General features: G+C 50.9%; 2 protein-coding genes across 4 annotated transcripts; one reads left to right on the top strand and one right to left on the bottom strand.

Annotated features, from left to right (window-relative positions):
- Positions 1-3672: 3672 nt before the first annotated feature.
- Positions 3673-19673, bottom strand: LOC144138131 (uncharacterized). Of its 3 annotated transcripts, none has more exons than XM_077670254.1 (9): positions 19452-19673; positions 19319-19372; positions 13046-13154; positions 12083-12174; positions 10577-10775; positions 7842-8129; positions 4870-5200; positions 4198-4262; positions 3673-3942 (listed from the first exon to the last, which is right to left on the bottom strand). In XM_077670254.1, exons 1-9 carry the CDS (start codon positions 19635-19637, stop codon positions 3905-3907), a joined length of 1362 nt encoding a protein of 453 aa, XP_077526380.1. In that variant the 5' UTR covers positions 19638-19673; the 3' UTR covers positions 3673-3904. The 3 variants fall into 3 exon arrangements, with proteins under 3 accessions (XP_077526380.1, XP_077526381.1, XP_077526382.1); XM_077670255.1 differs by having other exon boundaries at positions 7842-8126; positions 19452-19665; XM_077670256.1 differs by lacking the exons at positions 13046-13154; positions 19319-19372; positions 19452-19673 and adding an exon at positions 12731-12847.
- Positions 19674-20096: 423 nt separating this feature from the next.
- Positions 20097-20926, top strand: LOC144138132 (COMM domain-containing protein 3-like). The gene has a single exon (XM_077670257.1). The coding sequence runs from the start codon at positions 20298-20300 to the stop codon at positions 20862-20864; it is 567 nt and encodes a 188-aa protein (XP_077526383.1). The 5' UTR covers positions 20097-20297; the 3' UTR covers positions 20865-20926.
- The last annotated feature ends 1276 nt before the right edge of the window (positions 20927-22202 follow it).

The following is a 22202-nucleotide window of genomic DNA, read 5'->3' as shown; positions in this document are numbered from 1 at the left end:
GGGTCTCCTCATCCAAGTTACGGAGTGCGCGGAATGTGATGTTATCTTTTCCGGGCGTGGTATTGCGTGTGAGGCGGGCAAGCACTGCGGTGAGTTCCGTTAAGGTAAAAGGGGCATCGAGGTCTTCATTGGGACTACCGGTATAGTGGCTGACCGGGGGAGGGGGGTAGGAGCTTGGGTGGCCGAAGAGATGATGCTGGATCGACTCAAGAAGGCATTGCGAGGGGAGATCACCGTTCTTGATGAGGCGTTGTATCTTATGGTCGGTATGCCGCCGGGTATTAGTGGGATCAGAAGAGAGCGAAGCAGGTGCCATGTCCTTTTTGAGTGTAACGTGCCCTGCGGTTGGTCGCAAAACTGCGCCAGTTCTGTCGTTGGAGTTCTTGTACATACGTTTGGACTTGCTGGGTGAGGAGAGCGATGCGTTTCTTCAATGCGCGATTATGATTTTGCCTCTGCCATCTCTTAGTGAGGCCTCGCCGGGCGTCCCACATATGGGTGAGATGGGGATCGACAGCGGGCGTAGTATCGGTGAATGCAATCTCCTGTGTGTGCTTTTTGACCCGTTGGTTAAGGGCTTGCGTCCAAGCGATCAGATCTTGGGTAATGGGAGGAAGAGTATCTGTGTCTTGCCGGAAAGCGGGCCAATTTGTTAAACGAGCGGTGTCTTTCCTTCTAGGTTTCTGTGTTAGTGGTCGCTACCAAGGGTTTCTTCTAGACATGTCCAAGTGAGGTCGGTGACGTTCCTTGCGAATGATAGATCGGGCGTCGTGTTTCGAGCCACGCTGTTGCCAATGCGGGTCTTTATGGTGAGGTCATTGTAAAGGACGAGCTGATGATTCTGCGTGGCGCAGAGGAGGGCTGTGCCTTTTTTGGAGGCCAGGGCATAGCCCCAGGAAGGATGTGGAGCAATAAAATCTCCGAGAAGTAGGAGCGGACAGTTTTTGCAATTAACGTGGCTTCATGTAGTAGAGCTTCTAGGGTGGATAGGCTGCCGGTGGGGGGACTGTAGACGTTAAGGATGTAAATACTGGGGTGTTGGGGCCGATTAGAAATGAGCTCAACGAAAGTAGGGGGATGTCTTGGGGAAGGCGATATGACTGAGCCGGATGAGTGTTGTGCACTAAAGTGGCGGTGCGGTACTGTGGGTCGTCCGTAAATGCGGTGTATTGCTGCAGGTAGGGGACTGCGGCGTTTGCTTCTTGAATGGCGATGACATCCGGGGGGTCTTGCAGGACGAAAAAGCCAATTGGTGGCGCTTACTTGCGAAGGAGCGGCAGTTCCATCTGTAATGTGGAGAGCGAAGCTGGCTGGGCGTTAGTCATAGTAGGGGTGATGCATTATCTTCTTAGGCGGGTGGGTGGCGGCGAGGTTTTCCTTAATGCTAAGGATGGCCTGTTCTAGTTTGTTTTGTCGATCTGTGAGCGCCTGTAGGCCTGTGCAGAGAGGCGCAAGAGTTTCCTTTTTGGTGTCAATCAGTTCTTTGATGGTGGTGGTGGTGGTAAAAACAATTATTTGAGCTTTAGGGGAGATGGAAGGGGAAGTGGTCAGCCTCCCATGTCTAGGAGGCCGCGAGCCTGCGCCGATTCTAGAGCTCGTTTCACCAGGGCGAGTTGCTGCTCTGGTGCCGAGCTGGTCAAAGCGGACTCCCACTGCTCAAGGGTGGGGGAGTGAAGGGGGGTTGGGTGCTGCGGGCAGGAGAAGACTAGGTGGAAGGTGGTAAGAGGAAGGTCACACGCTTGGCAGTTATGGGGGAAGAGGGATGGGGAGATGTGTGAGAGAATCGTGTGATTATAGAAAGTTTCCGTCTGAAGGCGGCGATAGACATAGGCTTCATGTGGGGTAAGGGATGGGTGGGGAGGAGGGTACCTTCTGTTGTTTGTGTAGTGGGAAAGGATGGAGCTATAGGTAGAGTCCAGCGGTGTTAAGGTGGTGCTTGCAGAATCTGGACGTCCTGTGGTATCTAGCCTTGCAGAGGGGAGTGCCCGGTTGAGGAGAGCGCGGGCTGCGGCATGGGCCGCTTCATTCCCAGCAAGACCAGAGTGGCCAGGGGTCCAAACTATTGTTATCTCTATTTCTTTGGGGAGGCTGTGAAAGATGGGAAGAGCTTGAGGGGGTGCCAGGCCAGCTTGATACCACCGGCATGCTTGCTGAGAATCGGTGATGATGGTTAGGTAGGGCTGTTTTTGGTGGGTGGTGGTCGCGTGAGCGACGGCGATCCCTCTGCTGTGGGAACTGGTAGCTGCTTGTAGGTGGCTGCAGTGGCGAGATGGCCGGTAGAGTCCAGGGTGACGAGGGTGGTGTGAACCGTGAGGAGTATGGGCGATATCCGTGCAGCGGGTTTGGGCGTCGGTTTCATATCGCCTTGTGAGCGTTCTGACACGACCTTCTCGCCTTCCCCTATTGAACGTTGGATGCATATGTATCGGGATTGGGGCGACCCAATGCCGCTGGCGAATGTGAAGAGGGATGCGTTGAAGTTAGGGTTGCCACCTGGCCGGTTTTGGACCGGCCCGACCGGTTTTTTAAACAGTGGGCCGGTTGCCGGTCCATACTTAAAACCGGCCGTCATTGGCCAATTTTTTCGCCCTCGTACCGTGATTATGCCCGTTTTGGCGTTTTATAAGCATCAATTCAACAACTAAGGCGATAAATGTGTGTCGAGAAGATGGAGGGGGACCTAAGATAGGAACAAACCAACGAAATGCTACCACCGCGGTCAGCAATTGCGGTTACTTTTCAGTGGAGCACATATAACCAAGCTCTAAATCACTTCCAGTACGAAGGTTATGTTCATTTCTCTCTAAGAAAACGCTACAATAAATGGCACTGCATGTCAAAAACATGGCGCCTTTTTTTCTACACAAATTAAATATTCTATATACCATGCCCCCCCCCCCTCCCCCCTTCCCAAGGGCCGGTTTTTTTTTTCGGCGAAAGGGGGCAACCCTAGTTGAAGTTCGTGAGTTGCAGACGGGGTGGACCGGCCAATGATGCGAAGCACGTTCCTGCCAGAGCGTCGTAATTTAAGGGAACTAAATCGTTTCCTCACCCTTACAAAACAGCAAACTGTGTGATACTAATTCATCAGCAACAAGCTCCTGCAAAACAAAGCGGATCAGGAATTAGGTCGGACGTTCTGGGTAAATGGCAACCGTATTGTGTGCTTTGGACCGCTCTAGCTTTTAATTACAGCCACGATTCATTCAAAACGTGCCAAAACTGGGGAGGGAGGTGGTTCGTTTTGAAATCGTGAAATCTTTGGCTTTTGTACGACGGCCAACGGTGGTTTGAATGGTCCGCCTAAAAGCAATTCACCCAAAGGTAGGTCTGCCACCTGGGAAAAGGAATAGAAAATACCCACCCGGCACCCAACCGCGGTTCCAAACAGGCCACAGACGATAGCTCCAGTGAAAAGGAGGCGATAGCCCCCCGTTCACTTTAGCAACTCGTAGTTGAGAACCCAACTGCTTGATAACGTTTGAAGAATGCGTAGGAGGCAGCTGCAGCAACGAGTAGTTCAACCACGGGGTAAGAATATTCTTACACCGTGGTTGCAACCCACCTACCAAGTTCATTGATATTGCAACAAAAAAATTAACCCGAGCCATTTCAACTACACTGCTATCACAGACGGTCTTGCATGTTGCATTGCAATAAACACTCCAGACAGCAAGGCTTCCTTTTTTATTTCAGGCCCTCGAACAGGGAAGCTGCTGTTCTAGGAGCTGTGTGGGGTGGAAATGGTGCGGGTGGTGTGGTGCAGGTGGTACGGTGCGGGTTGCGCGGTTCCGTGCGGGTGGCGCGGTGCAGGTGGTGCGGTACGGGTGGTGGGGTTCTGGGGTTCGGGTGAGACGGCGTGCCCAGGCCTCCTGTGCCGTCTACAGCGGCGGCAGGCGTATCACTACACCTGGTATCCAAACACGAGTGGCTTGGGATACTCTGAAAGGAAGATGAAATGAGGTTATTTAAGTACTAGCCCAGTGACAACGCTGCCTAACCCCGCAAGTCCTCTGCAATCATTAACGGGAGTGTGGAAAGTTTTATCCTCGCCTTACCCACACCAATTACCATTCAGAAATGCAGGTTAGCCGGGCCCCATTTCGGTCTTCACTTGCAACAGCTCCCACCCATAGAAAGAGTGTCCCATAAGGTGGGGCCCTCGAAGCCTCCACCGGAACTTTTGCCAAGACTTGCCTTCCAGAGTGAGTGCCGCCTCCACACACTTGCAGATCCACTCCAGGGGGACCTCCTCCAGCAGACTGCAAGAAAATTACGACGAGTGGTTTTGCGCACCAAAGGAAAATGGCCGAATACAAACAGAAAAAGAACAAAAAAATAGAAAACGATGGTTAACGCGAACATTTCTCCCATTCAAACTCACTCAATGTCAGTAAAATCCGAAGTGCTTCGCCGTTGAGCATATGCATGGGCAAAGGTCTTTTTTTTTTTTGCTTAGCACCTGGTGCACGCATATATGCAAAAGGAAACACTAGCTCTATGACCCAAACTAAAAAAGGGAGGCTGAAAAGTTCCATGGATCGATGATGCAGAGAACAGACACTGTTCCAATGGACAGGGAACACAGAGACTGGTTTAAACTGATACACATAATCCTACTCACAAAGTGATACACAAAATGCGACAGGATGGAAGGCCTGTCCAAGATAGCGGACGATTCCCGTGTGCTCACCACACGTGGATCTCCGCTATCCATTTTGTTCACAAAAGTGTGCGCGCGTCAGAGGAGGTGAGGAGGGGTCGAGGCAATCCAAACGAGTGCCTGCACGAGGCGTGCAGTGAGGACACGGCAGGGGCTGGTGGTGCTGCTATCAGCCACAAATGAAAGGCCAGAAACGGGGCACCCACATGACTTGGGCGCCCAGTCGACCGTCGGCCCGAAAGAGAACCACGTCATCGACGGGCGTGAACGAAGACACCACGTCGAAGACGGACTCCACGGTGGCCGTCTCCAGCAGTCCCCGGACCTCAAGGCGCCTGGTGTATGCCCTCTGGCGTGGAGCTGGCTCTGCTGCGGCGGCCGGGGCCGGGGCCGGGGTGGACGCAGTGGGAGGAGTGGCCTCCTCGGCTGGCGGCGGGGACGGGCTGGGGACGGTGCTGTAGGCCAGCTCCGTGCTGAGCACGGACGCCGCAGACGAGTAGTACTCCTCGTCCTCGAGGGACGACTCTCCCTGGATGGCTGCGTAGAAAATATCACGGTTCCAACCTTGGTACTGCAAACAAACAAAAATGGCCGCGTATGTGCTTTTTTCGTTGCAAATGTCGCCGAAAGACTAAAGTCGACTAGAGCCCCTGCCAAGTAAGTGTCTCCCTTCTCGTTCCCGCTCAACTCTCATGCTTTTCCTCTCCCGTCTCGTTCCCCCCAACGTAACACGCTAGAGGTTTGCTCAAGTCAATTTAAGTTTACCGTGTTCCACTGCTCCAGGTCGGGTGTCTCCGATGCCAGAGCGGCCGTACGGCGGAGACGCGCGTGAATCGAGACACCAAACGTTTATAGAACCACGTTGCCCTACTCCACAAGCGTTCCAAGCGGGACGTGATCCCATCTAGTGGAAAACGTTTCCTAGCCTCTCGCTCCGGCACAAATTCTACCCTACCATGTACCCCGACAGATGCCCATCCTGTGGAGGACACCCGAACCTGTATCATTCCACATGGGAATGCCCCAAACCCCCAACCCAATTGCCTATACCCAGCCCCTCACCCTCCGGATGGGAAGCCGCTCTTTCCAGCTCAGCCTTGGACGACCAGCGCGGACTGATCGACCGGGCAAGACGGATCGCAGCAGCAAATGGGGCCCTGGACTAAGGGCACCACCCTCTGAGAGCTAGATAGCCTGACTTTATAATAATATAAAGTTTTCTACTACTACTACTTTCGTTGCTCTTGCCGTTTGATTTCTTCAATGCCGACAGGAGGTAGCGCTGGCAACAGCAGGCGACGGTTTTCTGCGGTTGATGTAGTTTTCATTTGCTGTCGCAAAAACAAGCATCTATGAATTTTTCAATAAAGGAACACTGCAAATATCACTTATGTATTGATAATTGCTGCCTCATATTTGCGTAATGTCTTGTTCTTGTTCAACAATGTTGACACGTATGAACACTGACGCCGGGCTTAGATATTTAGATGTGGCTGTGAGTATATAGGACTATTGCGCAGCTTTCGTTTTACTTTGGCCGAGTGGCTGAATCGAGTCACAGACAGACATGACAAACCAAAATTGCTGCGTTCAAGTAGCCCAAGAAAGACTATCGTCTTTAAAAATATTCTCTTCGTTTACCATCAGAGTACGTCCTTCGTTTTCACGTACCATAACTTTGTTAACTCGAAGGGTGGAAATTGAGCAAGGACCTTATTTTTATGAATAAAAACGGTAAGTAAGCCCATTATCTTATTGCATACACGAAACCTCACGGGTAGACTGCATCGAATAACTGGTAACGGTAGAAGCCTTTCGTACTCATCTCTCCAGGCGTTTGAGGCGTGTCATCGCCTGTTGTAGCGTCCGTGTTCTGCACGCTATAGCGGAACCCCTTGTAGCTCCCAGATGGGCTGCGGTAGCTACAGGGCAGTCTGAAACATTCCGGATGTAGATTATGATTACAGCGCGCTCTGCGCTGATGAGACCGATAATCCGGAGTTCCTGGTTCTGACGGATTCATTGCTGTTTCCTCATTAACAGGACATCTTCCACCAAGAAATATGAGAAAATATTAAAGCCCTAACTCAAGTGCACGTTTGTGCAAAAAAAATCAATTTTTATAGCATAGCAGTGTCAGTTAATGTGAAAGCCTTACTTTCCGAATGCCGAGCGCGTCCTCTCATTACCGACCCCATTGTTTTTTTTTTTTTTGCTTACGTCAGCATAAAAAGTACAGACTTTTTTCAAGCCTTGTTCATTACACTATCGTTGGCATGTGCTACTCTGTGAGTGTATAATAGTTTGCTAGAAACATGCCTTAACCATCAGGTATTCACCGATGTTACGGGCTTAGGCTTTGAGGTGTTTATCAACTGGTACTCCCACCTTGATGCAGAACGAGCAAAATTCTCGTTCAAAGGCCATCGCTTGATGACATGACAAAGCGTGCCGTTAGGCGTGGTTTCTTAGCTTTCCTCTTGCTACCCCAGGTATCGGCACATGCCTTAATGGTTTGCTTTTCCTCCTCATAGAGGTCACTTGGGAGCTTTTTGGGCACGGAGACGAATAATCCACGGGAAATATACAGCTGTAAGTAGGGAAGCTGTTGGTCAAACTTGCGGTTACGAAAGCACGGAACGCAAGTTGCATTGCACAACCCTTTTAATGTGCACCATGCGCCGTCCGAGCGCGCAAGCATAAAAACGCGGCAGGACCTGCACTGCAGTGTACTAGAATATTCTAGAACACTGTACCTGCACTTCAAGGAAGGCAGGCTGTGCATTATCGTCAAAGGCCCCGCCATAAACACATCGCAGCTCACTCCCTCTCCTCCCACATATTCCCTTCTAACAAAAGCGTCCCTTCTCGGCGAGGAAGGTGTTTTTTTCCTCCGATCTCAACTTCCTCGAGTAACATATCCTGCTTTCTATGGCTTTTGCGACGCGTGTGTCTGCGTACGTGCCGCCCAAAACGCGCCCAGATTCCCACTCAAACCAATAGGAGAACGCGTTAAAGATGCTGTTCAGATCGTGCTTCAGCATTCTGTTGCCATGAGCTTATATCATTCCCCACGTATCAAAGAGGAACATGGTTTCGAGTTACAGGAGAACGTGAAGGTGCGCGTGAAGGTACAATCAACAGCCTGAGTAGGGGCACAGCGGTTCTCTCGACTCACGCCGGTGGCGGGGCTCATCCTCGTCGTCGTCCTCCTCGTCGTCAGCCTCCTCAAGGTCGTCCTCACCCTCGTCCTCCTCATCCTCCTCGTCCTCGCCAGCCTCCTCGTCGTCGTGGTCAGGCCCTTCGGGCCACGACTGCCTCCACGCCGTGAGGTCGAACGCGTGAGTGAATTCGGCCGGGTCGAAGGAACCCTGCCTCCTGGTCGACTGCTGAACCGCCTGCATCTGGGCCCCGCGAGTGCGCAGGGCGCGGAAGTCCTCTCGGTCGCCGCCGCCTTGACCGCCTGCTGGTGCCGCGGGGACACAAGACAGACAGGGAAGTGTGCGAAGTTGCTTGTCCAGAAGATTTCCTTCGCTAACGCGTCACAGCGAGATTTCCCCCCGCATCATCCCACCGAAGTTGCAGGCATGACGGGATTTTGACTACTCTGCAGGTGTATTTAATTATTGGTACTGCCAACCCTCGCTTGAGGGAAGTATAACTGTGAGTACAAACAGAAAACCGAAAAACAAAAAATGGCAGTCACAAAGCAATGCACACAGGACAACAGAATTGCCAGTAGTTCAGCCATGACCAAAATAAGCATCGATTTCGCTGTCAAAAGTTTGCACATTGGTACTATGGTAAACGATTCCATTGTTCCACAGCATCCGGAAAAAATGACCACCCAAATATGTCAGTGCGAGCCTTGAAAGGTTTAATGGGCGCGCTACGATTCCAGTACTCGTCTTTAGGTATACTTTTTTTTAATAGCCCTTGGATTATATTAAGTTTTTGTTTCCGTCGTCTAATTTCCAGTGATTCTAAATTGCACCAACTGAACATGTCAGTTACTGAATCCTAGAGCATGCAAACCGTGCTGCAAGCCTCTGAATTCGTTCTAACTTGGTGACCACGTGTCTATGGTTGAGGGCTCCAAACCACGGAGGCGTACTCCAGTTCAGTCTGGAGTACGCCTCCGTGCTACATGGCTGGAGATCTTTAAGAGAGGCTTTCGTCTTGTAGTGGACACAACCAGGCTGATGATGATGATGATGCGGGCTAAATTAAATTGAGGAGCAAGAAACACTCCGCACAGACCCTCGCAGTTAACGCGCAGGCTAGCTGGAGTCACTATATTACCACAAGGGACGTCGTTTGGAACACAAGTGTACGATGGCTGCTACGTATCTCGCGGTATATTTTCGCAGGCACAGCTAACGAATCGCACTGGCCTGACAAGAGAGAAAGTGTAACTCCTCCGATATCCACTGCCGTCACGTCAATTTATTCCATTGCTTAGTTGGAGGTTTCTCTGCTGACAAGCTTTTCTAGTTAAGGCTTGCCACAGCGAAATGTGCTCGGATACTGCAGCAAGCACGCAGAGGCTTGCTGAAATGGGTGACGGACATTGTAGGGCAACCTGCGGGTGAGAACGCACTGGGTACACTTCCCCCAAGGCTACTAGCCTATAGACCATTTCATCCGTTAATCTTTAATACCACCAGGTCATGCTCAGGGCTGTGTTGCGCATGCGCAGTTTGATCATCCTGTCGACTGCGCCAATCAGATCCGCCAGCACAGCCCACTGGTAAAATGGTTTGCTTCCAGGACGAATAAGTTAAAAAGGTCTATAGACTACTGACCCACTTCCTGCCCCAAACTGCAGGCAGAGGCTTTGCTGTCTTGGTCACCTACTACCCTCACACGCGACCCCCTCAACAAAGCCCGTCGCTCCCGCTCCGCTCGCAACTCCCCTCTCCCTCCTCAAATGTCCCTTTCGGGTTAGAGAAGCAAGCTGCCTCGCAAAGCACGCAGGAATGCGTGGAAGCAAGAATCTAGCATACCTTCCTAAGGCAGGTGTCGGAAGCGCGAAGGCTTAAAGTGCGTCCAAGCTTCGGTGAAAGTGCGCCCAATCGATCACCAAACCTTCAAGGACAGAAATCGCAGACGAGGAACGAATCCATGCGACGATTTTTCACGCATTAAGTGAACGCATCTACGAACGAGCTAAATGTGTATCGATACATGGTCTCTTGAGATAAAGTCCTTCTCCATGGTCATTGCGTGTGATTTATCTAGAAACGTTCCTTCTTCGCGGTTGTTAAGTAACCATTTTGACACAGCAAAAGAAGCCTACGGGTTCACGAACACCCCTATAACTCGGTGACAACTTAAGAACAGCACCGGATGTTGCCGCTGTGCCTTGTCACCGTAGCCGGATGTTTCTCCGCGCGGCGCAAGTAGGGCGTTACTGGGAATATTTTGAACATGGCGTGAGCCGTTCCCGTGATTTTTTGGACTTAATATGCTTATAAACGACCCCAGTGACGACAAACAAACTGCGTGAGACAAGGCAGACGATATTACGCATTCATAGCAAACCCCTTTCAAAACGCGCGCGCACTGACGTCACGGGTCCGGCGCTTTGGCGGAGTGATACACTACATGAGGTGGTGCCGTTCTCGAGTTGTAACCGAGTATAGAAGGATGTCGACACCCCCCAAAAAAGATTCCACAAACACGAGCACCCCGCCCAGGCATCTATACCCCATCCCCCCAACAGCCCTCAAAAACCCCCAGGAGGATTTCGACAACCCCCCCACCCCTCAAAAAAAAAAAAAAAATCGACGCTCTGGATAGACCCCTGGGTTCACGCACGCGCCACGTGCCAAGCGACCACACCAGAGCTTTTCAGTCGACCAACCGGTCTATGGGGGAATGCATTAGAGCTCTCGCTTTAAAAACACGCACCCGATGTCGTAGCAGCCTCTCCGGCGGCTGCATGCTGATACTGCTGGCCTCGGGGAGCCATCGCCGGCCGGCCGCGCAGCGCCCGCGAGGTGGTCAGTGGCGGGCAGCGTGCTCTCACGGTAGCAGATGAGGCGGCGGCCCGGGGCGTAGCAGCAGCGGCGGCGCCAGCGAACCCCCTCCGGCGCTCCTCAGGCCGGGCCTACGACATTTGAGGAACGAGCGCACCCGCTGTAAACACGACAACCACCAGGGGACGAATTCTCTAAAACGACGGGCCGTCGCTTTGAAACGACGGGGTAGCGCCATGCAAATGCACGTGTTCTGGGGTTGGGGCCGTCGCTTTGAGGGGCGAGAAAGCGACACCCGCTGGCCCTCGCCGTTTTGCTGGGCACTATGCGCCCTGCTGCCAGTGCGCCGCAGTGCCATTTCGCCGCTTTCTCGCCCCTCAAACGACGGCCCCAACCCCAGAACACGTGCATTTGCATGGCGCTACCCCGTCGTTTCAAAGCGACGGCCCGTCGTTTTAGAGAATTCGGCCCCAGCTATGCATTCAAGCGCCAGAACCGCCAATGCCAACCACAACCACCTGGCACGTGTGGCTGACACGCACACCTCATCGTGAAGAACTGCGCATAAAACGGCAACTTTGAAGAATAAGAAACGGACTACACGAGTGCATTGTCGTACGGTTCATTAAAAGGGTTGAAAAAGTCGGGCTAGTTAGTTGGATACCGTCCGTCGTAAAAACAACGGCGCACAGATGATAGACAGGACGAAAGAACGAGATACAGCAGCGCTTGTGTGTTTTCGTCAAGTCTGCGCGGTTTTGTTTTTATGACGGATAGTATATCCAACTAGCCCAACTTTCAACTCATATTGAAACGGACGACACTGCAGCGCTCGTGTCGTCCACTTTTTCTTCCGAAGGGTTCGTTTTTTGCGCAGTTTTTCGCGATTATCTCGTACCAACTCATTCAGGTTGCTGTTCTAAGACGCGCAAACACCGCGTTCGCCGTTCACATCCAAGGTCGAGACCCAATATCGGAGAAAAAAAGACGGAAAACAAGACGCGGCCGCGGTCAGTGCAGTGCATAACTCGTAATGGTAAGATCTCGTTCAGCGAAGCGAAGTCCAATAGACGTCGTAATGGTTTGAACTGCCCTCGGCAGTTCTTCGTTGCACACACGATACCACAACTGCAGAAGAAACTTCAATGCAGGGCGTCATTCCGACGGAATGTGCGCTGGTTTTGAGCAAAGCGCTGTGTGAGGATTGCCAAATCTGAGTGTTTCAATTAGGTGCTCATACTAATTTTTTATGTTTTTACGCACCGAAGCTACATACATCTAGGCATACCGCACCGCAGTTGAGGGCTCCGAATTAATCTTGATCACTTTGGGATCTTTTACGAGCACCGAAATTGTTATTGTCAAGATATTCAGCAATCCCACACCTGCTTCGGCCTTATGACTGAGTGTTGCGCGAATAAAACTGAAAATAAAAAACCTGGGCGCCTGACGAAGAGCTTGCGTGCATCATGCGCGATGCCGTCCCCCACCTCGACGACTGGCCTGCAGGCGGCACGGCACGACCTGCGCCTGGAACAAAGACAAGGGTTAGTTCACGTGGCTACCAGATGGTGGGACAGGTGAACAGCATGCACTTGTAGGTACGGCAGAGCTGCTTTCTGGGGATCAGCCACTGCAGGAAAGCGCCTATATGGGCTTTTTCTCCACCGATACCACCCACTTTCCAAACGTGTTGGCCATGTGCAGAGATCGCTCCACGCGGCGTTCTGTCGTCGCGGCGTCCCACAGAGGATTTCAAAGCCGAGCGGTGTATATAGTCATAAGCGTTCGAAACTTGTAAACCGCTGGCACTTGTCATACATATTTCCGTTGTTTAACTCAAAGAAAACTGCAGGTATATTTGAGGCAAAATATTCGTAATTAACCGGCAGCGCCCGCGTTCATTTAGTTAGGAACACTGGTTGGGTTGTTTTTTACGATAGTAAGTGGAAAAGTGGCAGTGCAACGCCGGCACGTGCGGGAGGAAAAGCACGCACAAAAAGAACAGAACTCCCGTTAGCGCAATTTCAGGCTGGGGGCGCGCGAGCAATGTGAAGGCGGGAAATTTAAAACGCGTTGGACAAACCTCTAAAAAAAAACCAGGAGAGGAATGAGACGGTGGTGAAGAGCGTGATGGGTGGTAGCAGAGAGCGGATAACGGCGCCACAGCCCATTATGGCGAATCGCTGCTCTGCACACCCGACAGCTTTCACATTGAGTGTAACGGCTTTAATTTTTGACTGGTCCTGAAACTACAACTACCTTTTGGCTGAGTAGCCCCCTGAACTGTCAGAAAAAGAAAAAAAAAAACTATACCTGCACCCCACCCCCGTTAGTGAAAACAAGGCTTAACCTCTGTAAACAACGCACATGCAAGGAGGATGTTTAGAATACTACGTACGGTGTTCTGGGTGGTTGTGACGGCTGGGCACCACAACCCTTTCCTCAATCCTCCGGTATGCACCGACGTAGTCGGTGTCGTCATCAGACGAGGAGCTCGTTTCAGATGACTGCAGAGAAGAAAACCGGTCGTCTAAAATGCTCACAGTTATAAGAAAAAAAAAAGCTATCCCCACTTAATGCGAAGCCACACTTTACGTAAGCACGCGCCAAAAACTAATTCACATGCATGAAGTTATTTTGACTGGCGCGGCTTGAAGGGCACCGCTGTGTTACAGTTGGCTTCCACGAGCTCCCAAAACGTGAAACACGTGACCTGAGGACTGATAAGATGTAGACAAGAAGCCCGTCGGTTTTGTAACCACACTGACAAGCGGTGGTGCCACAACGTACCACAAGATTTCTAGAATCAAGCACAACTGATTGAACACAAATTATCCTACGACAATCAGGCAGAAATTTGAAAATAAATGATTTGGTTTGAAGCAGAAACACAAGAGCAGTAGCTTGAGCAAAAATATTTTAACGGCAGTCTTAAAGCTTGCACGAAAGCAATGTTCCCAGAAAATATCCAGCGTGAATTCGTCTTCACAGACTACGAGACCCTATGCGAAATTGCTTGGTGATCTAGCAACACTGATGTAAACGAGACCGTCGGCCATATTGGTACGGGCGCCGATCGGGAAGTCTCGTATTGTTTACTGTGGAAGAGTAGGTGACGGTGACGCGATATGGCTCAAACTGGACGGTGTTTTCCGGCTCTCGACCGCGGATTGTGGACGAAGGACTTGCCTGCGCTGCCGACTGTGTCTGAAGACTCATACCACCCGGGGTGCCGCGCCAAAGACCCATCCCAGCGGCAGCGGAGCAGGGCATCTCGCCTAGCCACCGAGGCGCATTGCTCGCCTTCATCGGTGCGGACAAACACGTGCGGCTCGCAGTAAGTAAAGCCTTCTTTGTTTTTACTTGACGCGGGTTAACCGGTATGAGCATTTGTAGAGCACTTTGTTCACCGTTGTTTACCACGCAAATGCGTAGCGGCGACCCTGTTGCAGTAACCCTGAAAGAGGAGAGCGGCAATCGCCAGACCGTACCGCTAGTGGGTGGATTAGGTATTTTCAAATGCTGTACATGGAATTTACGGGATGATTTTTGGCGAAGATGTTTACGGAAAGGTTGCGGCCGTTTTCGGTGACGGTCGTCCGCCCGCGCGTTTGCCGCAAAGCAATGGTGCTTTGCGGCGAAGCCAACTACAAAAGCGCACATACGCCTTAATTTTTCTTTTTTTGTGTTTTCCATTATTTATTCCGCATGTTTTGCGCAAAAATCTGTTTGTGTGTCTTTCTTCTCTTTGTTTGGTGGTGGGGTGGTTGTGTTTGTTTCTAAAGCGCGTGTTTTTGGTGTGCACGAATAGATAATACAGTAAAACCTCGTTAGCTCGAACTCACTGAACTAGAAGATTTTTTTTAATTCGATGGGTCATCGGTATAGCCCGAATGTTTACCTGTTTATCTCGAAAGATTCTGGAAGTGAGTTCCAGATAATCATAATATTGCTTGCTTAAGTTATGACGAACACGATTATGCGGGTACTGGTATTATTACCCACGGTGAGGTTTTTAAATGTTAAACTTCCTTCTCTTGAAAATGCATTAACAAAGCATTCAGAGATACTTGCTCGCTCAAACTTGACAAACAATTTTGACATCATTGCTGTTTGAGGTGTAGATTATTGCCCTTGCAACAGTATTAAGCAAAACACAAAATCTGGTTATTTTGAGTCTGTTCCTTGTGGCCACTTCTTTCTGCTCTGTCCCTTTACCATAAACTGTAGCGGACTAGTCCTGTTCTTCTTTGAGTGCTATTTACTGTTACTGTCTCTGTTCTTGCAGGTTCGGCCTCATGCATGTGCTCAGCAGCTGCTTTCGCTCCCGGAATAAAAGTGGCCGGCCCTATGTTGTGTGCCTCACCTTTGAGACGGACAGTGGGGCGATTGTGGAGGCAGCGTGCGAGTGCCCGGCGAATTGCAGTGAAGCATGGAGTCACATCCTGGCTGCTGTGCACCTACTCGCCCTCTTGCAAGCCGAAGGTTTTAAGAGGCGCCACCGGAGCTTGCGTGCACTGAGCTGCCACAATAGTGGGGACGTCCGATACAGCAGGGCATCAGGCAAGCGAGTGTCCAAAACATTGACTGGAGAAGCCCGCGATGAAATGGCCCCTCCCTTCCCTTGCCAATGCGTCTGTACGATGTACGTCGAGTACAGGAGCAATGCGAGCAGCAACAAAGTGCCGTGCAGGCGCTTGGGAGAAAACTTGGTAGCCTTGGGAATGAGTTTTTTGCCCCAGTTGTGCTGCCCTCCCGCTCCTCCTCCTCCTCCTCCTCCTCCCCCCCCCCCCCCCCCCCCCTCCAGTGACAGAAACAAGGACTGGCATGGCACCTGAAGGGTCACCTATGAGCTACCAGCAAGCATTCATGCCACATTTCGCCGTGGTCATCTCGCGAGCACGCAGAGGCTGGGCAACGTCGTGTTTACTAGACCGCGACATGCAGGGGTGCGCGAATGCTTCTTTTTGTTCCATTTATATACACAGTTTGCTATACTGCACGCGCTATAAATCAGCGAAGAAGTTTAATTTACTGGGATTTTCACTGTGGATACAAAAAACGCAAAAGCACTCAAGCTGATGCGCGGCGGCCTGATGCAACTGTGGCCGTTTTCTTTTTTCTTTTTGAATAAAACTTGAAAATTGTCTCAGCTACCTACATCAATGGCCACTATCATTACGTCGGAGGCATGCATGCAGCATGTGACAAACTAGAGGAGTGAGTGTGTATTTTAGTCGCAAAATATTCGGCAGTAAATACATCGTTGCTGGAATAACAATGGGCGCCAAGTTAACTTGACGTAACAACAAACCTTTCAGCCCGGCAAATCGGGAACCAAGTGCAAAAGCTCGAATTTTCCACCGTTAGATCATCATAAAACAGTGTTCGCTACTTCTGCAACGACACGCGGCTAAATGCCACGTAAAGAAAACAACAACACACTCCCATGCCGTGCGCGCCCGCCACAGAGGAAATTTTCAACCGCGCCTTGACGGCGTAGTGCGGCAAGAAAAGTTTGTTTACAGCCCTAGGTAAGATAAAGGCTCGTGTAGGGGCTAAGCGGTACCATTGAAATGAAATGAAATGAAACAATGAAATGAAGCGAGGGACGAGTAAAGAAACAGCCTAATTTTGGCAACGTGTGGTACTGTTTTCCCGGTCGAGCGCCGCTGTCAGTCGCGTGAATAGGCGGCGCACGCTCAGGCTTCATTTAGAATACAAAGGCTGGACAACAGAACTCCAACGCAGCTGTATTTTTCATACGGACAGCGACTACGGAACCCCGCGCTTAGCGAACCGACGACAAATATTCGCTCCAAGCGCACCGCGCCCAGCGTGTCACAATGCTCGCGCCGGCACAGTTCGCGTCACAAAGTTGGTTCAAAAGCGTGGAACTTCACGTACCTTTTCTTCATTTGAACCGGTATTTCCGCATTGCGTGCTCTGCGGCACGAAGCAATGCTCCAGCATTGTAGTCCATCACCAAGAGCGGTCAATGCCCGCCTTCTATGTTTTGCTAATTGGTTTCGGTTTCAAACGACCGTACCAAAATGGCGGACCTAGTTACCGGAGTTGACGTGAGATGGCGGGGCGCATTTTGCATAGGGTCTATTGAGGGTGATCACGATTCGGCTCCCTTTCCACGCCAAATCCCGTGAGCAGCGAGATCTTCATTAAACTCCCTACTCAGAAAAGTGGGATGACCTACCACCCCCTATAATGATCAGGTGGTGGTGACACGACACAGATGAGTCATGTAGGCACATTAGGCAAATTTCACACCGAAGCTGTTTGCCTCTAGTTCCTGTGTGCATCCACCGCCTGCGTTCCCCGGGAACCCGATCCTGATGAACGCGTCCGCGAGCAGAAATCCCACTAGGGAATTGGTAGCGGGGGAGGTTGAGAGTGGTGTCGCCGATAGAGAGAGAGAGAAACAACATTTGACGAAGCCCCCTCCCCCCCCCCCCCCCCCTTCCCTCGGACGGCGGCCAGAAGCCCTTGGGCTCCGGCGACCCCTTCGGCCATTCGGACAACCCGGATCTGGACGTCCTGGTTGGAGCGGCGAAGAAAGGTCTCCCACTGCTCCCCGGAAATAATAAAGCACCAAAAGAATTCTTCTGCAGGGAACGTTCCCAAATAATATGGCGTGGGTCTGCCTTGTCCGTGCATAGCTTACATTCGCTCGTACAGAGCCCGGGGCAACAGTGACTGTACATGACCTGGTTGGGGAAGGCGCTGCATTAGGTCGAATAACGGAGGGGCGAGAGGGCACGCGCTACCTCTGCGGTAACGCAGGGGAGGGTGAGAAAGTGGCACCGAACTACAGCCACTGTAACCGAACTCAACACAGCCGCTCCCCGTCGCAAATCACGTGGCAACCGCGGCCCGGCATGACGCAGCAGTTTCGCAGTCGCACAGCCACCTGGATTGCGTCCCCGCCAATTGCGAATTGTTTCGCGAATGTGGCAACCCAATGGAACCGAAACAGCTTAGCTGTGTAATCTTCCACCGTGTGAGTAATTCGGCCTATAATTTTTTTTTTGCCTGGTGACAGTGACATGCATCGTATGGTACAAGTACTGAAGCTTCTAATCCGAGTAGGTACTGCTTTACAACAGGGGACATCTCATCACCTCAATCCTTGCAAAAACTGAAGAGAGCTCTAGCATCTCAATCCTTACAAATCCTTACAGCATCTCAATGCTTTCAAAAACTGAAGAGAGCTCTATTTCCCTTTATGATTGCCAGTGTCCCGGCCTTACTACTGCTATATTGCTGCCGATTTGTTGCGACAGGACGACTCATTCGTTCCATATGGTTTTCCGGGATGCCCTTTTTGAAATAACTTGTGAAAAGCTGGTGCGGGAGAGGATCAGAAAGTGCAGTTATGGCTACAAGTAACCACAACTAATTTTCCAAACACCAGCTTAAGAAGATAATTTTTCCCGTAGAACTCTAGAGAGGACAAAATCAGGGGTCAAGGGTCGGCAGGGGTCAGCAACATAGATCAGGGGTCAACAAACTTGAGGCGGAAGGCCGAGTTGCGCGAAGCCGACACGGCGGGGGACGCACGGCAAATCGGGGCGAGGGGGCTTTGTCGGTAAAGGAAAATAATTCACAATTCTTTCCCTTTCAGGCAAAGGGAAAGGGAAATAATTTTTTTCCTTTGCAGGCAAGGGGAAGGAATTTACAATAATATTTGACAATGACAATAATCCAACTAAGTACGAATGCGAGGTACTGGAAGCCATCTTTGTTCCTGTATAACCCCATTTGAGGTCAAAACCAGTCACAACTGCCATGCCGGCCTTCAGATAGGAAGTGACAAGGGGAGGGGCGGTTTGCCGTCGTGCCGGGGGCCGCATAATACTTCCCCGCGGTCCGCAGGTTCCTGACCCATGGCCCAGATGGTGGCGGAAAAATTACATCAATATTAATCTATTCGTTGAAAACCCTTCTGCGACGATTCAAAAATTACGCGGGAAGTAACGTCTGCTTACGTGGTTGGAAAGCGAAAGGTTCTCCGAGAAGCAGATGGCCGCACTTCACGCCGTAGCCTAACCACAGCCAGAACTGCTCCGCGTGCGCCCGCTCAAGGCACGAGCCGCACCCGCTCAAAGCACGAGCCGCCACGTGGACCTATCACGGCGGCGCACGCACCAGGGCAATTTTTGTTCCATTCTGTCAGCGGGCCGGGTTAGCGCTGTGGTTACAGCACTGGGCTGCGGCTCCGGCGACCCCGGTTTAAATCCCGCACAAACCCAATTTACTTTATAGTGGCGGCCATTTTGGCACCATTCGCATCTACGTTGACGACGACAACGACTAGTCACTTCGCGTTTGATGAGGCACGTTAAAACAGAACCAAGACAAGCATGCGCGTGGCCCTTGAAACTGTTTGCCTAATAAGAGCCTCCTTATAAAGGAGGCACTGGCCTAATGATCAGAATTTTGGATAAAACCGAAGGGCAAAAATAAAAAAAAAGATTACTCGATATTTCCGTGGCGTCTTAAAAATTGGTAACAACGATGAAGTGTTTGGAACGCGTGGCACTCAGGCCCTGCCATTCCATCCTCCGTGTCAGGGGAACCCTGCGCGCTGACCCAGGGTTCAGGTCCTGGAAGCTCACGCGTTGCTTACGGTAAGTAAAATCTCCCCAGCACTCACCGAAAACACGAGCAGCGGCCGTCCACGACCAACGCCGGCGGAACCCTCCCGGTTCTGAAAGTCACACGGCAAAGAGTGTCACTCGGACAGCTAGGGACAGCTCCTAGCAGTGAGAAAGAAGAAGAATACTCACGCAGCGTTCGGCCTGGTACTCGCGTTGGCGCCTGACCCATTGGATGAGGGGGTTTTCGTCCAGGGGGACGTACCGCCCCGTCCGGCACCAACACGGCAGGGGCCTCGCCATGTCTGGGACGCCGAGGTCTGACGTCGGCAGGGTAGTGCTGCGCCCGAAGTCCAGGTCCATCCGCACCCACGGCATCCTCAACTGTCAGGACGTTCGAAGCTCGAGCCGCGCGCGCACGCGAATCTCGCGCGTTGCGCCCATTGGCCAATGGGGAACCTGAGGAGCTTGATTTTTTATTTATACGCTTTTTTTTCTGGTTAGCAATTTTTTTGAATTGCAAATTTTTTTCATGATGATGTTACACTCAAATTTGGGGCACGCCACCGGCGCCACTTTGTGAATAAGAGGCGAAACATGACGGCCCTTATATACCCTTATGCCTGTAGTGAGGGTAAGTTGGTAGTGTTTTGCTACAGTAAGTTAGCTGTAGCTGTAACGAGCCGGCGTTGATTGTGGGGCACTCTTTAAAGAATTTCGTCCTCTGCTATTCAATGTCCACCACGTTGGTAAACTTTGTGGATCAGTGCACTCAAAAGCAATCATTGAAAGTTGTAGCTTCTCTCCGCATAAAGCGCTATCCACCCAACCTACACAACATATGCGATAAGTTATTTCGAACAGCCACAGAATTGCTCGGTGACAGTCACAGGACTGCCCTTGCGGCAACATTTTGGAAAAAGGGAACGAAACGAGGCTGCTTCCGGGCAGTCCCAGTGGACATCACCAACAACGTTTGCAAGCGCTAGTTTCCAACACCCTACCCGCGGCCACTGTGACTCCGGCATTCACCCGACTATGGAGCTTGCCGAAGCGTTCGTCAACGGGATCGGGAAAGCTGCCGACCCGCAAAAAGTTAGCGACGAGGATTACGTCACGCTTCTAGACCGTGTATTCAGGGTCGTAACGGCAGAAGCGGACCAGGACGATGACGGTGACTGCAAGACTACAGCAGCAGACGACTTCAAAGATGGCTGCGCCGGCCTGATAGCATTCGTGCTCGAGAGCTCGCGCTTCAACCTGGACGATTCGCAGTTCGCGCTCCGGCTGGAAGAATACGGAATGACGGGTGCCCGTGCGGAGAGCCTGGCCCGAAAGTACGCGGCCAACAAGCAGCTGGTGCGCATCGAACTCAGCCGTGTGGGGCGACGGCCAGCGCACATCACCGACGTCAACTGGAGCCTCGATTACCGCACAAAAAGCAACCACATCGAACGCATCGGCGAACCAGTATTCCACATCGAACTGAAGTCGTCGGAGCCGCTCTCGTTCGCCTGCAACCTGGCGCAAATGCAGGACTTGCTCCACAGCCTCCGAGACGCGGCCAAGTGCGTCGAGAACAAAGCGCAGGGGGGCGGTTCTTAGCGTACGCAGAACGCACTTTTTTCTTTGTAAGTAAATGGTTGTAAGAATGTTTGTACAATGAATTTGTTCCCGACATTATTAAATTCAATCCTAGAGCAAAACCACTTAAAGATCCTTAATTGGGGGCGTCAAAGTACATTGCGACAAGTTGTGTTCAGTAGCTCCAAAGTTATTTTTGCGTTACTAAAGGGGTGAGGGGGGGGGGGGTGAAAATGCTCGCCAGTTTGACCGTTTCCAAGTAAGAGCCCTATCAGATCCACACAGCATTGATATTGCCAACGCTGTTTTTATGGGGCGAGGGGACAGCATACGTACCACCAGCTGTATTTGTGGGTATAAAGGCTACCAATTGGAGAAGGACGAGCTTTGACCTCTGCCTGTCGGTCTAATATAAAATAACGGACCTAGCAGCCACTGGTCACCAGGAAATCCTAAATCCTAAGACTGTGCAAGCAACCGGTGTCAATTATTGGAAGCAAGAGTGAATGGAGTTCGTATCTGAAAGCGGTTCAGGCCCAGGTTGATAAATTTGCAGTTTATAATATCAACGGTTACACTGCAGTAGAAAAGTTTCGGGCTAAAGTTTAGGTTCTGCAAGCAAAGGTTCAGTTATGAGTAAATGATAATGGATGTACTGAATGTTAATGCATGCTCATGAAAGTGCCCACCCATACTGTTCCAGTGCATCGATTTGCTCCTTCTATGAAACACGCCATCATATTACACACGTTCGATTTGTTTATTCTCTCCAACGGCAGCACAGCTCTTTTCTGAATTAATTTTTAATCTGCACTACTTTAAAGGAGCCATGAAGACAAAATACAAGTTGGGTTTATTAGAAAGACTGCTTAGTCCCGATAACAATGATATCATTATCATCACAATCTTCGAATAAATAACGGAGATATTTAAGAAAACGTGTGAAGCAGTCGCGACCCCCTAGCCAATTTCCCGCAACTTTTCTATGACGTCACGGAACCTTGTTTGTGCGATTTGCGGCCGCCTAACTGACCTGTCGCGAGGACACGTGACTGGACGTCTGCAATGGGGCCTCTAGTTCCATCTGACCGCATCACTTGAATGCTAACGCACTGAAAATTGTTTTATTGTTGGCCCGTATGACGTCATTCTTGCTAGTAACACGTCACTGTGGCGCAAAACTTGCAAGTTTTTAAATACTACTTGCTTTTTTTTTTCGTTAAAAAACATCTTTTGTGGCTCTAATGGAGCTGAGTGAGATACTGAATCCTAGTTCTTTCAAATTAAACGAAGTTGTATTTTCTCCTCATGGCTCTTTTAAGCCAATACTCAAAAATGATCATCATTGGCATTCAGACG

This window comes from Haemaphysalis longicornis, unplaced genomic scaffold (genome assembly GCF_048455015.1).
Source record: "Haemaphysalis longicornis isolate Haplotype H1 unplaced genomic scaffold, Haemaphysalis longicornis Haplotype H1 scaffold_5, whole genome shotgun sequence".
Taxonomy (NCBI): Eukaryota; Metazoa; Arthropoda; class Arachnida; order Ixodida; family Ixodidae; genus Haemaphysalis; species Haemaphysalis longicornis.
Note: the sequence above shows the minus strand (reverse complement) of the source record. Positions and strands in the feature narration are given on the sequence as shown.